The sequence below is a fragment of the Nomascus leucogenys genome, chromosome X (assembly GCF_006542625.1).
Source record: "Nomascus leucogenys isolate Asia chromosome X, Asia_NLE_v1, whole genome shotgun sequence".
In the NCBI taxonomy this organism is placed as follows: domain Eukaryota; kingdom Metazoa; phylum Chordata; class Mammalia; order Primates; family Hylobatidae; genus Nomascus; species Nomascus leucogenys.
In genome coordinates this window covers 119,081,588-119,095,755 of record NC_044406.1, presented here as the reverse complement: position 1 = coordinate 119,095,755, position 14,168 = coordinate 119,081,588, and the positions used below count along the sequence as shown (strand labels likewise).

The following is a 14,168-nucleotide window of genomic DNA, read 5'->3' as shown; positions in this document are numbered from 1 at the left end:
AAAAGTCTTAAACTCAATGATTGAGGATTACCATCACCCCTTTGTGATTTATCATAGCCTCAGATTATCCAGCATAAACCCCTATAGTTTCCTCTTTGCTGACAACCCTTGAAATGCACAAATCCCTTTGTTTCCCCACAGTATAATTATTGCACATGTATTTGCTCAGTTTTTGACTGTGTCACATATTTTATAAATCATTCGTCATTAAGGACAATCTCTCTTGGAGTGTAAACTCCCAAATCTGGAAAAACTGTGTCTCATTTGTATGACTTTTGCAATATTTAGCATAGAATATGAGAATCTCTGGGAATTTATAAAAGAGACTTTACTTGACACGGAATATTATATTGTTTATTGACTACACCAGTTTTCCTGTTGGTTTAGCCATCTCTCTGATTGGAAAGTTCTTTTGCTTTTTGGAGAGGGCTTTATTATTTTATTTTCTCAAAAAGGAAATGAATATTTTTAGGCTTCCTGGAACTTGTTAGATACACATGATGCCTGGGGCTTTGCAGGAGCCTCACAGGTTGAAATGAACCTAAATCAAACCCTTCCCTCTTGGACTTGATGAATGATGATAGACATTGACTGTCCTACTTTTTATCTTGCAGGTGATCATTTGAAGATCTGTCCCCAGGGTTCTACCTGCTGCTCTCAAGAGATGGAGGAGAAGTACAGCCTGCAAAGTAAAGATGATTTCAAAAGTGTGGTCAGCGAACAGTGCAATCATTTGCAAGCTGTCTTTGCTTCACGTTACAAGAAGTTTGATGGTATGTTATTCAAGTCATATGTAAGAGCCAGCAGTTAGGTCTGTACTGTAGCTTTTTCACAGCTCCTCTGCTCCCTCAGTGCTTAAGTTTTCTCCCAAGATGTTGTCCTTGTTGGATACCAGAGATGAATTTACCCTGTAGCTTTATGGCTAGAATACTTCCGGATGCACTGGAATCTGTATGGTAGGCATTATGGAAATATGGTCACAAGGAGCCAAAAAATAGATTAGTTTAACTTAAATGCTTTCATTTATTTTCTTGGGTGAACACAGAATAGTGTTGTTGACGCAAGTCCCTTAAAAAAAAAAAAGACCTCCTAATAAAAAGCAGGCATCTGAAAACTGTCTTAGTCAAAATAAAGAGAATTTACAGATGCTGGACTTCAAATTACATTTCAAAATGGATCCCCAAAGACAACTAGAATTCCTAAAAGTTTTGCAGAACACAGGCAGGATTAAAGTTCTTGAGTTTCCATGCAGCAGAGACCCAAAAGTAGCTATTTTACTATAGTCTTCATTAAGCTGGGCTCCATCCAACCTCACATTAGCTGAAGCTCTGGCATAGTCTTTCTGTGTAAAAGCCATGACAGAACCCATTCTAATCACCTATGCCAGACGTGGCTTCTTATAGGCACACTTTCTCTTAATATTGAAGAAATAGCCAATATGAGCCAATTGACAGTGTACTTTGATCCTATCTGAACAATGGTACAGATAACAGACTTTAAAAAATAGAATATGGAGTCCAAAACACCTCAGGATTCTTTTCCCTGGTGCTGTTCACTCAGTTTGAAGATTTTTATGAAGTAGATTTAGTTTTAAGAGGAATGATTTCCTTTGTGCCTGTTTTAAAGGCCATTCTAATTACATAGTACCTTTGAAGCATGCTTTTCTTGACATTATGTGTGGTGAAGAAGTACAAGACAAATTTTCTAGATATGAAATGTCTTTGAGTATTTCTGCAAAGGGCTTGTTACCATGGTGAGAAAGTTAGACTAAATTAGATTTGTTATAGCTGATAAGGCAGTCCTAAGTTAAAGAACAGGTCGTATTTCAAATGTTGGCTCTGAGATGTGTTATTTCAAACTTATAGCCAATTTAATAAGTGTTAGGTTCCCAGGTGAGACCACAAAAGCATATTTAATCTATAATGTAGTTGAACTAAAACACTGTCTATGTAGTATGCCGTTGATCCTACCCATTTTTTCAAACATGCTATGTGCAAAATTGTGTCTTAGTTCTATCACCTTTCCCTGGATAAATGGGAACAATTTATATATCTATATATCCTTCTTATTACCTGTATCCCCCTACCTATATGCTGTAGCTGTTAAAAGTATTTAACAGTATGTTAATACCATGTGAATATGGGTGTTATTGGCAAAATCTATCATTAGACCTCCCGTCTCTCCTGATCGCTGAATTATTATTATTGAAAAGAATGGTGTTTTCTTGACCATGGCATTTCTCATTCAAGATAATAACCTAAGCCTTTTCTTTTACTTTGGGGAGAAAACTTAGAAAGATAATTAAATGGTCATTTTTGAAAACTTAAGATGTTGATATTTAAAAATCACCACTTAGGGGCTTCATAATGGAATTTAGAAGGAAAAAAAAAATCTGCTCTTTAGAAATGACTCTCCTGTTGGCAGCACAATGTAGTGGAGATAAAGTTGTTTCCACTTCTACTGCAAGTCACCTCATTTCTTGTTAGACTTGTTTATTTTATTTTATTTATTTTTTTTTTGAGACGGAGTCTTGCTCTGTCACCCAGGCTGGAGTGCAGTGGCGCGATCTCGGCTCACTGCAAGCTCCGCCTCCCAGGTTCACGCCATTCTCCTGCCCCAGCCTCTCCGAGTACCTGGAACTACAGGTGCCCGCCACCACGCCCGGCTAATTTTTTGTATTTTTAGTAGAGATGGGGTTTCACCGTGGTCTCGATCTTCTGACCTCGTGATCCGCCCACCTCGGCCTCCCAAAGTGCTAGGATTACAAGCATGAGCCACCGCGCCCGGCCCTCTTGTTAGACTTGTATCTTCCTGTCAGGGAGCCTACGGTCATTGCCTATGGGCCTACTGGTTTAGCTATTCTTTTCCCTTCTCACTCCCCATGGTTTTATAGCACTACTATGATTCCAATGTGTAGTGTTTTGTTGTTGTTGTTGTTGTTTTCTTCTTAAACCATACAGAGAAACTTTATTAGTAAGTGTTAACATGTGTTTTTTAAAAAGGATAGAAAAACAGTTTTTCTTGCTCTTCCCTACCAGGCTTCACATTCAATAAATATGTTAACACTGTGCCTTGATTAGTTTCAAAACTTTAATGATTATGAAACTCCAGTGTTTTTTCTGACTTCAAATTAAAATATGGCATAGGCTGGGCATGGTGGCTCATGCCTGTAATCCCAGCACTTTGGGAGGCCATGGCGGGCAGATTGCTTGAGCCCAGGAGTTTGAGACCAGCCTGAGCAATGTGGCGAAACCCTGTCTCTACTAAAAATACGAAAATTAGCCATGAGTGGTGGTGTGCACCTATAGTCCCAGCTACTTGGGAGGTTGAGGTGAGAGGATCACTTGAGCCTGGCAGTTCAAGGCTACAGTGAGCCAAGATCACGCCACTGCACTCCAGCCTAGGCAACAGAACAAGACCCTGTCTCAAAACAAATAAAATAATATAACATAAAATACGGCATAAAGTTAGGGAACATAGATACAAGTTTTTTTTTTTTTTAACAGGTAGTAGCTGAAATGTACTTGATCTGGAGATCAATATACTGGAATGCTGGAATACTGGAATGCCAGAATACTTTGCACATTTTCTCCACGTTAGGTTACAGAAACAATGAGATAATTTTATATGGTAAAACCTTAGTTGACTGGTACCCACCAAATCATAGTCCCCTAGTGGATGCTGCATTGATTGACAAATTTTTTTTTGTTTGTTTTGAGATGGAGCCTTGCTCTGTTGTCCAGGCTGGAGTGCAGTGGTGCAATCTCAGCTCACTGCAACCTCTGCCTCCTGGGTTCAAGCGATTCTCCTGTCTCAGCCTCCCAAGTAGCTGGGATTACAGGCACACACCACCACACCCAGCTAATTTTTGTATTTTTAGTAGAGACGGGGTTTCACCATGTTGGCCAGGCTAGTCTCGAACTCCTGACCTCAGGTGATCCACCCACCTCAGCCTCCCAAAGTGCTGGGATTACAGGTGTGAGCCACCGTGCCTGGCGATGATTGACTAATTTTTAAGGCTGTCAATTAGGACTTGCCAGTAATTCTCAATGCCTGCCGATCCAAGGGCATTGATTAACAGGCTATAGGATATGTCTTGACTCTCAGAAATTCAAGGGTGGATGCTTTGGTCAAAGAATTATCCAAACTATTATAATAGCTAAACCCTGGCTCTTGGTGTGAATTGAAGAGAGAAAGTTGGGCAGACTAAAAAGATGGTGGTAGGGAACCAAGATGGAGCAGTGAAGTCGCACAGAGACAGCTGGGGACATATAGTAAGGAAATAGTAAAAGGACACATGGAAATATTATGGGTCAAGCAACTTCAAGGGAGTACCTTTTGTCATCTGCAAGCTTACAGTGTAAATTCAAAGTGGTGACCTTGACCCCAGACAACTTTGTCTATCATCAAAAAACCTGTCTGTGTCTATGAGATGCCACTTCTTTCTAAGGTAGAAATAATTACTTTTAAAGTAATTATTGAAAAAAAAAAACTTTTCAACAAAAATAAAGTTTGGGGGCTTGTAGAGAGTTAGCCTTCTGTTACCGGAAATTATCCCATTATCCCAGTTTTCCATCATTCTTCCTCAATTGACCCTGGTCAGGGTTCTAGTGCCAGCTCTGACATTTTTGGAGTCATTGGATTTGAGAGATGAGTCCCCAGTTCCCTTACCTCTAAGGCCCTTTTTTGTTCTGTACTTTTAATTTTCTATCATTTGCACATCTCAAGAGACTGTACAGTCTATATCAGTTTTTAAGGTATAAACTCGTGTGTGTGAGTGTTTGGATTTGGGTGAAGTACAAGAGAACACTTCCTCCCCCTCAAAAATTATCAGATTTCTTATATTTTAAATCTATATCACTGAGTTTAAAGACTGGCTTCTGTGTTTTCCTATGCTGTCATTTTTTAAACCCACTTTTTAACTTTTAGGATGTTTAATACCAGAAATCTGTTTTCTGCTGGAGACACAGAGCCAAATTGTGGTAGTGACAGAGCTAGCTGCTCCCCCTCTTGGCCAATTCTGGGAATTTTTTGATAGTAGAGCTGCTAATTAACTTAGCTGAATCAGTCATCTCATGAATATGCTAATCACATACTTAATTCAGGAGGGAGTTAGGGAAAATTGCTTGGCAAAGGGAATAGAAATAGAAGTGGGGCATAATCCGTGTTTTGGGACCACAGCATAAAGATCCGCCCCCAAATGCCTGGCATTTTGTGAGAAAATAGTTGTTTTTAAAAGAAGCATAGTTAAAATCCCAAATAGGTTAAGGTGATTACAGCTGCCATGTTAAATGTATTCCTGAATTACATAGTAAAAATGATGTTATAGCTATGAAGTAATGTCATTGCTACATAACTGCCTGTATCAAACTGTAGATATTCTGCATGTTTAAAGAACTAAGGAAATGTATGTTGTCTGATGCTAGTCTTTTGGGAAAACTCCTTTAATTTATCATTTTTAGAGCAAATTTAATAACTTTAGATGGGAGGCAGTGCTCAGTGAATTATCATCCTAGTTCTGCAGTGAACCCACTGTGACTGTGACCTGGGGCAATTAATTGAGTCTCAGTTTTCCCATCCATAAAATGAGGGGGTTGAGCTAGATGCTCTCTAAAACCCTTTCAATTCTACCAATTCTGTGAATCTTTTAAACATGTGACTAGACCAGCTGCTTTAGTGAAAGGCCTTACAAGATGTTAATTAGCCGTCTGTATGGTACCCTCTATTTTCCGTCTATCATTTTTTAACTCTCAGCTACTTTCACCAGGTCTTTGAAAAACCCTCCCATGAGCCTGAAGCTTGTTAACTTGAATAATAGTAGAAATTTTCTGAATTAGCTTAAAACGCACACAAAAGAAATAATTGTCTGTCCCATCTATCTGCATGGGCCAAGTGTAAACCAAGCAGTTACCCTTCCCTTAAACCCTAAGGCCCCTTGTTTCCTATCACTTCACAGAGGCAGGGCACGAAGCACTCTTCAGACTTAGCAGAATCTGCGTTTTAATCACTAACTGCAAATTTTCTGTAGTTCATATTAGCCATTAACCAGTGCAGAGGCTCAGTGAGTGGGAGGCATTAAAATTTATATGCCCGTGAAAGGCATGACCTCAGTGGAAGCGAGCTGTCTGCTAACCTTAAAAGACAAATATGTCCAGATAAGCTTCATGGCCATTGACTAAGCTGAAATTTCTGGAATTTTCCTGACCCCTGACTTTAACTATTTTCTACCTATATAGATAGATTATTGTCGTTTATATAGTCACACTTACTAAAGATCCCCTGAGAGGGTTTTAGATTGGAAAAAGTCTATAAGTGTGTCATAGATATGCATAGCATAATATACAACATTGATTGGCTTTTAATCCTCACCTCACATTTCATTAAGACGTTAAAAAAAATCACTGCTTTCTAAAACCTCTGCTACAGTACAGTGGGCAACATTTCATAGGCTGAGTAGCCTCGAAAGTACAGAGAAAGACATGAGGCCTTCTGGCCTTCCTGCAAATGCAGTGTTTCTTCCAGATTATGCCAGTGGTCTCTGATTTAGTTTGAAAGCACTGCTACTCTTTCCTTTATGATTCTATTTTCTTTTCTTTCCATATGAAAGAGACTAAAAAGCCAGCTACTTTTGCTAATTCTTTTATAATCTCTCTGTGAAACTTGACCAGAATGAGCCACTGCCAGCTTACTGTAATCAAATCAAAAGCTCAGACAAAATGCACACATTTCTCTATTGACAAAGGTTTTCTGCCTTTTGAGTTGTTATCTGAAGTGTGACCAATTGTGGCTGTAGCATTGGCTATCTCATCAGATTGAAAATGCATGTGCAGCTAGCTTATACAGAGCCCAAAGCACTTTAACTTTGGGCCTCTCCTATTAGCTTTGACTTCTTCACAAGGCATGACATCAGCAAGAAGCAATGGATCTGTCTGGAGGGAAGTAAATACATAGAGGAGCTTCAAATGAACTGCTTTTATCAACTCTGTTGGTTCATTGCTCTTTGGGCCTGGGAGTTTGGAATATTGTTCATCACTGCCTGCTCTACTTCTATGTGTCTGTCTGTCCAGGCAAAGAATAGGGCTTAGTTGATCTAGCACGGACTCCAACCGATTGACTGAGAGAATTCCCTATCCAGACAGGCTTCAGCCCTTTCTTGTTCATTGTCCACACCCATCTTCATCACCCTCTCTCTTGGAAGAATTAGCAGAGCAATGGAAACTCTTATAATAAATATGACTCTAACAGCAAGGATGGTACATGGACACACCCTTTCTGCAGATAGATTTGGCAATGTGTCAGCAGTTTTGAATATGTTCATACTCATTGATTTAGTAATTCCACTTCTGGATGTGCATCCCAAGGAAAGAAAGATCTGCATAAACACTTATGTACAATGTTAATAGGATGTTCATCACAGCATTATTGCTAGTGGTAGGAAATTGGAAATAAGCTTGCATGCCCCACAATGATTACATTATTCTCCGTCCATGTGGTGTCATTGTATGCAGTCATTAAAAATGATGCTTCTGCTGGGTGCAGTGGCTCACGCCTGTCATCCTAGCAGTTTGGGAGGCCAAAATGGGTGGATCACTTGAAGTCAGGAGTTTGAGACGAGCCTGGCCAACATGGTGAAACACCGTCTCTACTAAAATAAAAAAATTAGCCAGGTGTGGTGGTGCAAGCCTGTAATCCCAGCTACTCGGGAGGTTGAGGCAGGAGACTCACTTGAACCAGAGAGGTGGAGGTTGCAGTGAGTCGAGATCACACCGCTGCACTCCAGCCTGGGTGACAGAGCAAGACTCTGTCTCGAAAAAAAAAATGATGCTTCTGAAGAAGTTTTAATCACATAGAAAATGCTAACCATATAGTGTTACATAAGAACACGGTGTAAATAGATTTTTATTTCAACCATGTAACAACGTGTATTTTCATAGGAAAAAGGGAGGAAGGAAATTTGATAAGCCATTGTTACTGTCTTTTAGCAGTGGGGATTATATTTATATTTTCTTCATACCTGTCCATATTTTTCAAGTTGCTATAATGAGGAATACTTTTTAGAAAAAAAATTATATATTTCTTTATGAAAAATATGGAAACTGCTTTGGCGAAGTTTTAAAATAATGTTTTTCTTTTTATTAAGTATTACAGTGATCACTGTAGAAAATTTGGAAAAGTAGAAAAATACATCAAATCCTCCAGTGGTTAAATAGAATGAAGGGAATAAAGAGAAATAAAGTTACTTTTGAAAGCATGAAGGTATATCACTTTTCTGATTGTAAAATGTCACTGAAATATCTGGGGGAACAAAATCAAGAAAGATAGAATGAAAAAAATTATCATTGATCCCCATCACCCAACCGTCACTCTTGTATTTGCCTCATCTTTTTGTGTACATAGATAATGCATATACATACATGCAAATTGGTATCATAATGATTTGCTGTTTCATGTTCTGTTTTGTTTGTTTTTTTTTTTTTTTTTTTTTTTTTTTTTTTTTTTTTTTTTTTTTTTTTTGAGACAGTCTCACTCTGTTGGCCAGGCTGGAGTGCAGTGGCTCAGTCTCGGCTCACTTCAACCACTTCAAGTGATTCTCATGCCTCAGCCTCCCAAATAGCTGGGATTACAGGCACATGCCACCACACCTGGCTAATTTTTGTATTTTTAGTAGAGACAGAGTTTCACCATATTGGTCAGGCTGGTCTCGAACTCCTGACCTCAGGTGATCTGCCCACCTCGGCCTCTCAAAGTGCTGGGATTACAGGCGTGAGCCACTGTGCATGGCCTGATTTTTCTCTTGACATTAGATTATTAACAGATAGACTCTATTATGAGATGTGTATTTGAAGCTATATGGTACCTCTCTGACTGATCCACATAGAGGTTGGTACATGGAAGGAACACTTGCAATGGCTCCTCCAGCTCCCTAGCTTACTTATATGTGTCTGAAACCTTCTCTGGGCATTTCTGAATGCACAGAACTCTGGGCATGCTAAAGCCAATTGCCTAGCTGGTACTGAGAGTGCCCTTAGTAGAAATGGAATGATGCTCAGCAAAAGGGACCTTACAATACTGAGCCTGTGTCCCTGGCCACATTAGCCAAAGATGGGGGCCATCAGTAAACATTGTATTTATTCCCTTGGAGCCTTAGCATTCAAAATGTGTTCACGAATAAAAGCAACTTTGGGAAGAAAGGCTGATCTTATTTTGGCAGAATCCCCTAGTACTCTGTGATATGCTAATAGCTCCTAATAAGAGCTACAGCTGGTGATTGGCCTGTCTACCAAGGAGCAGCCTGTTTTTTTTTTTTCCCTTAGACTTAGGGTCTCACTCTGTTGCCCAGGCTGGAGTGCAGTGGTGTAATCATAGCTCACTGCAGCCTTGAACTCCTGGGCTTAAGTGATTCTCCCATCTCAGCCTCCCTAGTAGCTAGGACTACAGGCATGCAGCACCATGCCTGGCTAAGTTTTTAAATTTTTGTAGAGATGGGGTCTCACTTTTCAGGGTAGTCTAAAACTCCTAGCTTCAAGCAGTCCTCCCACCTTGGGCTCCTAAAGTGTTGAGATTACAGGTGTGAGCTGCTGCACCTGGCCAAGGAGCAGCATATTGATTTGCTATCAATTGATAAGCATAAGTTGAGTATATGATCTTTTGGTACACCAGCCTGCACTAGGCACTCTTTAGAAGAGTGAGATTATGCCATGCTCGAGAAAAAATGCCTGTTTAAAAAACAAACAAAAAAACATATGCAGACTTTACCAAAAAAGCAAAACAGGAGGAGATAGTGATAAACCAAATTTCGGGTTGTCAGTAAAATGCTTGCTGCTTTTCCTTTTTTTCCTTACATTTTTATATGCTTATGTTTGCTGTTCTTCATTAATTACTTGATCTTAGGTGAAAGAGTAGATGGGTGTAACTCTTTAAATTTTCTTAGAAGTTTGAAAGGTATGATTTGTAGCATTTACAAGGAGGCTTCTTTTTTCAGCATTCTGTTGATCTAGTAACTTAATGTTTGCATGCCACACCAGGGGTATGAAATACAGCATTTATAGTAAGAGAAAAATCAATCCTTATATGTAAAAGGCAGCTTCCTAATAATGTAAATACCAGGTGGTAATTTATAGCACCAAAAAAAATGGATCAAATGAAAAGGGCCCCAATCTCTTAAGGTTATGGGTTAATTCTAGAATGCATTCTAGTTCATTAATCAATAGCCAGTTGATTGTTTATAAAGGAGCAACTAATGTGGCATTTAGTAGCAGAACTGGAGGTTCTTTGGCCTATTTCAAGAATTTTGAATGTTTATTTGATACAAGACAAGTAGCTGGGGATAGAAGTTCCAGAAGTACATGACGTTCTTCTCGTTTTTAAAAGACAGGATATTTACATAGAAAACTTTTATATGGAAAAGTTTTGTCTTTTCACTCTAGTTTTTCCCATGTTAAATTAGTACTACTTGCATGTAGAATGATTAGATTTTAGAACTGGAAAGTACTTACACTTCCCTAGCTCAATCCTTATACCAAGTGGACTTCTGGCAAAGAAGGTAGTATGTAAATGAAATACATGGGTGGGGGGTGTTGACCTGCTGATTAATTCTTATTTTTTGTATGTGTGTGGTGTGTGTATGATATTCTCTTGTTTAATATAATGTAAGCTCTCTTCTCAAGGGTGAGGTTTCCCCATTCCCTATTTTTCACCCAGCAGTCACTCCCACCCTCATGGATGTCTGGGACATTTCACAACCTTTAAAGATAGAACCATTAAACATTTCCCTTAGGATAAACAGTTCCCAATTTTATAAGGCCTTGGGTCTTCTTAGAAGACCTCCAGCAGCTTTGGCTTCATTTATGTCCCCTCAGATGGATAATGTTTGACTCCACTAGGAAAGATAAAAACCAGTCTTTAAAGATTTTTTTTAAAGGATTGTAGATACAAAGAAACTCTAAGAGTGACAACACTATCATCTCACATATTAGTAATAATGTTTATTTGTTGAGCATCTACTTTATGCCAAGCATTATCCATATGAGGTGAGTGATAATAGCCCCATTTTATGGATGGGATAAAAGAGGCTCAGAGAGATTAGGCCTTTTGCCCAAGCAAGGTCGTACAGTCCCCAAGTGAGAGATCTCCTGTTTTTCCCACTGTGTCCTCCTGCTGTAGATTCATAGCATGTTACAGTGTTTATTTCCATCCTGTGTTGAGTGGCCATTCATGAGTTCAAGGAGTAGCAGCTGCTTTATCTTTAGAACGTATATACTTAAGCCTTCAAACTGAAAATTGAAGGGCAAATAAACGCTGAACACAAACACTATATATTTCAAATCCTTGCAAACCACCACCTCTCAAACTTTATTTCAGACACCAGTAGCTTTACTTAAAACAGATTCCCTGAGCAGCATTTTTACATGAATACAAGCAATTGCTGCACAGATCTAACTTCCAATTCGCTTGGCTTTTGATCGTTGTGGAATCCTGGTTTACATTGCTCTTGGCTGGTTCTCTCTTAGTCACCAAGTGTATTGTAATTAGTTTCAGGCATAATGATTATGAGTGATGATTGCTAGGTGTCTAGGGCCTGTACAGCTCTTCTTCAGCAGTTAAGATCTGACCCTGATTCTGAGTTCTGAGAATGATTAAAAAAAAAATGGAGATGAACATTGCAGCGATTACTGAAGTTGCTATTGATGGCTGTGGACCAGGATCTGAATGGCTAATTTATGCTTCATTCCTCATTGTAGAAGTAAATGTCATGGGAATAGAAAGGAGGATTGGGGATGTGAAAGAATTATGCAAGAACATGCGAGCTGCTAGTTTAATAGGAGGAACAGATGCAAAAGGATTTTTTCTCCTTCTTTCTAATAGCAAATTATTATGCTTTGGTTGATATTGTACCTAATTGCTATGGATTTTAGAATTTAAATGATGTCTGCCATCCTTATGAGGTCCCTTTGAGGCAAAAGGCATAGGTAGAATAGTCCCAAGCAACAGGGCTAGTAAGAATCCATCTAAAAAGAAATGAGTCTGGGTCTTCTGGATCCCCTGATTTTTGTCTGGTTGACTCTCATAGATTAAATATATGAGTATTTAGGAACTTTTTGCATGTAATGAGGGATTAACAATTTTATAGATGTTTAAAAAATCTCTGGTATTCTCATAAAACCGTATGTGGAGAGTGGCAGTGTATGGTAAAGGTGAATTGGATGGGGGAAATTTATCTAACCAGAAATTTTCATTATGGTCTGATTGTGCAGGAAGAAGGTTAAGATGCATGGCAAAACACCATGTGCTTTGATTTGAGCCCATAAGAGCCACTCAGTACATACTTGTCAAATTGCATACCCATTTGGAGAAATTGTGACGTTTTAACTCGTTATATCAGTTTTATAGAATTTCTCAAGCATTTATTAACCACATGCTCACCCAAATGGTCTTTATATTTGCAACTTATATAGCCACATTAAAGAGCCTTTTAAAATGTGAAGGAAAGAAAATAAATTTTCTGAATGATGAAATGAATTAGGATTTAGTATGTATATAGCACCAAGCTAGGCTCTTAAAGTACACACTAGCATAAACACACACACACACACACACACGCACCAAAAAAAAAAAAAAAAAAACTTTTCTAGACAGAATGTGAGTCATGGAAACCAAAGTATGGTCCATGGTGGATGTTGGACAGGGGCATGTCAGTTTCAAATCGGTCTCCTCTTCATTAGGCCATTTCTCTTGTACTCCAAAGTAGCTATGTTATATATGGCTGCATCCACCCATAAGCTCTTGACCTGAATGAGGAACTCCAAGATAGATAATATTTTACTTTTTCCGTAAAGTGTTCAGTGATTTAGTATTTGTTTGACTTGCAGCACTTTGTCAAAAGGCTAAACTTTGACATTTATTAGAAGTTTTAAATTAAAACTAAGCTTGAAATGTCACACCGTACCTCACCCCACCCCTAAAAACCAACATGACTCTAGGTGACGTTCCTTAAAAATGCAAGTTAGTTTTGAGAATTACTTACTAAATGAGTCTGAAAGCACAAGTCAAATAATTCTGAATGTCCAATTTCTGCTGATATGTGCCAATTTTATGAGCAATATAATAAAAATTCAATATAAGGAAGGACCTGTGGTTGCTGTTGGAATCCACTCTTTTTGATCATGAAATATTAATAGCACTGGATTGACACACAAGGCTTGCATATTGTTCTCAATGATGACAAAGCTTTATTTTTCCAATATGTGATAGCTATGTGTGCAACACACCGGTCATGTAATAACGCAACCCACGTGTGCCTTTTATGCCCTCCATGAGCAATCACCACTTGGCAAGGATGCTAGCAAAATTCAAGCATGGTGTGGGACATGGACCAGATGGCATTTAAGGTCCCTTCTCAACTTTGAACTCTAAAAAGTACTGCATACATTTAATCATCTATGTTAACACTTAGTTGAGAGAGTTCCACACAAGAAAATTTGTCCCCAAGACAATAAAAAAGTCATTCCTAGGAATGCAATAAATTTATTTGAAAATACAATTGATTGGAAAGATATTTTCTCTTAATTAAAACATTAATGCTTGTCCTGACTGCTTCACACTCAACACAGCCCCTGAGTTGTTGGTGATTGCAACTGATAGGTGAAATGGGAGAAGTTTCAGCAGCTAGAGCAGTTGTTTTCAAACTTTAGGGTATATCAGAATCACAGATAGCTGAAAATTTTGGCCTGTCCACCAAGCCATTTGGCCTATAGACAAGCCAGTTGCCTAGCTGGTGCTGAGAGTACCCATAGCAGAAATGGAATGATGCCCAGCAAAAGGAACCCTCCAGGGTTTCTGATTCAGTAAGTCTGGGGTGGGGCCGAGAATGTGCATTTATAGCAAGTGCCCAGGTGATGCTGATCCTGCTGGTCCCAGGCCCACACTTTGAGAACCACTCGGGATTTTGGAGAAAATAAAAGGCCATCCTAGGTAGCTGATTGGTATGCTTCTTATATTGTTCACCTAACTCTTTGTGCAGTTTCTGCCCACTCACTTTCAGGGAGAGAGCTTTGGTAAAAATGTCAGGCTGCACACTTGTAATGCGGATGAGTTGACCTGCCTATTTGTTTACTGTGCAGAGGAAGTCCATTTCCCTTTGTTTCTCTGAAGAAAGCCCAGTAAATAAA

At 38.9% G+C, this 14,168-nt stretch overlaps 1 protein-coding gene across 1 annotated transcript in view; it reads left to right on the top strand.

Annotated features, from left to right (window-relative positions):
* GPC4 (glypican 4) overlaps window positions 1-14,168 on the top strand; it is a 113,577-nt gene that overhangs the window by 75,111 nt on the left and 24,298 nt on the right. The window contains exon 2 of the mRNA XM_030807404.1: window positions 615-773. Within this exon, the coding sequence (XP_030663264.1) occupies window positions 615-773 (159 nt within the window). The remainder of the gene's footprint in view (window positions 1-614; window positions 774-14,168) is intronic.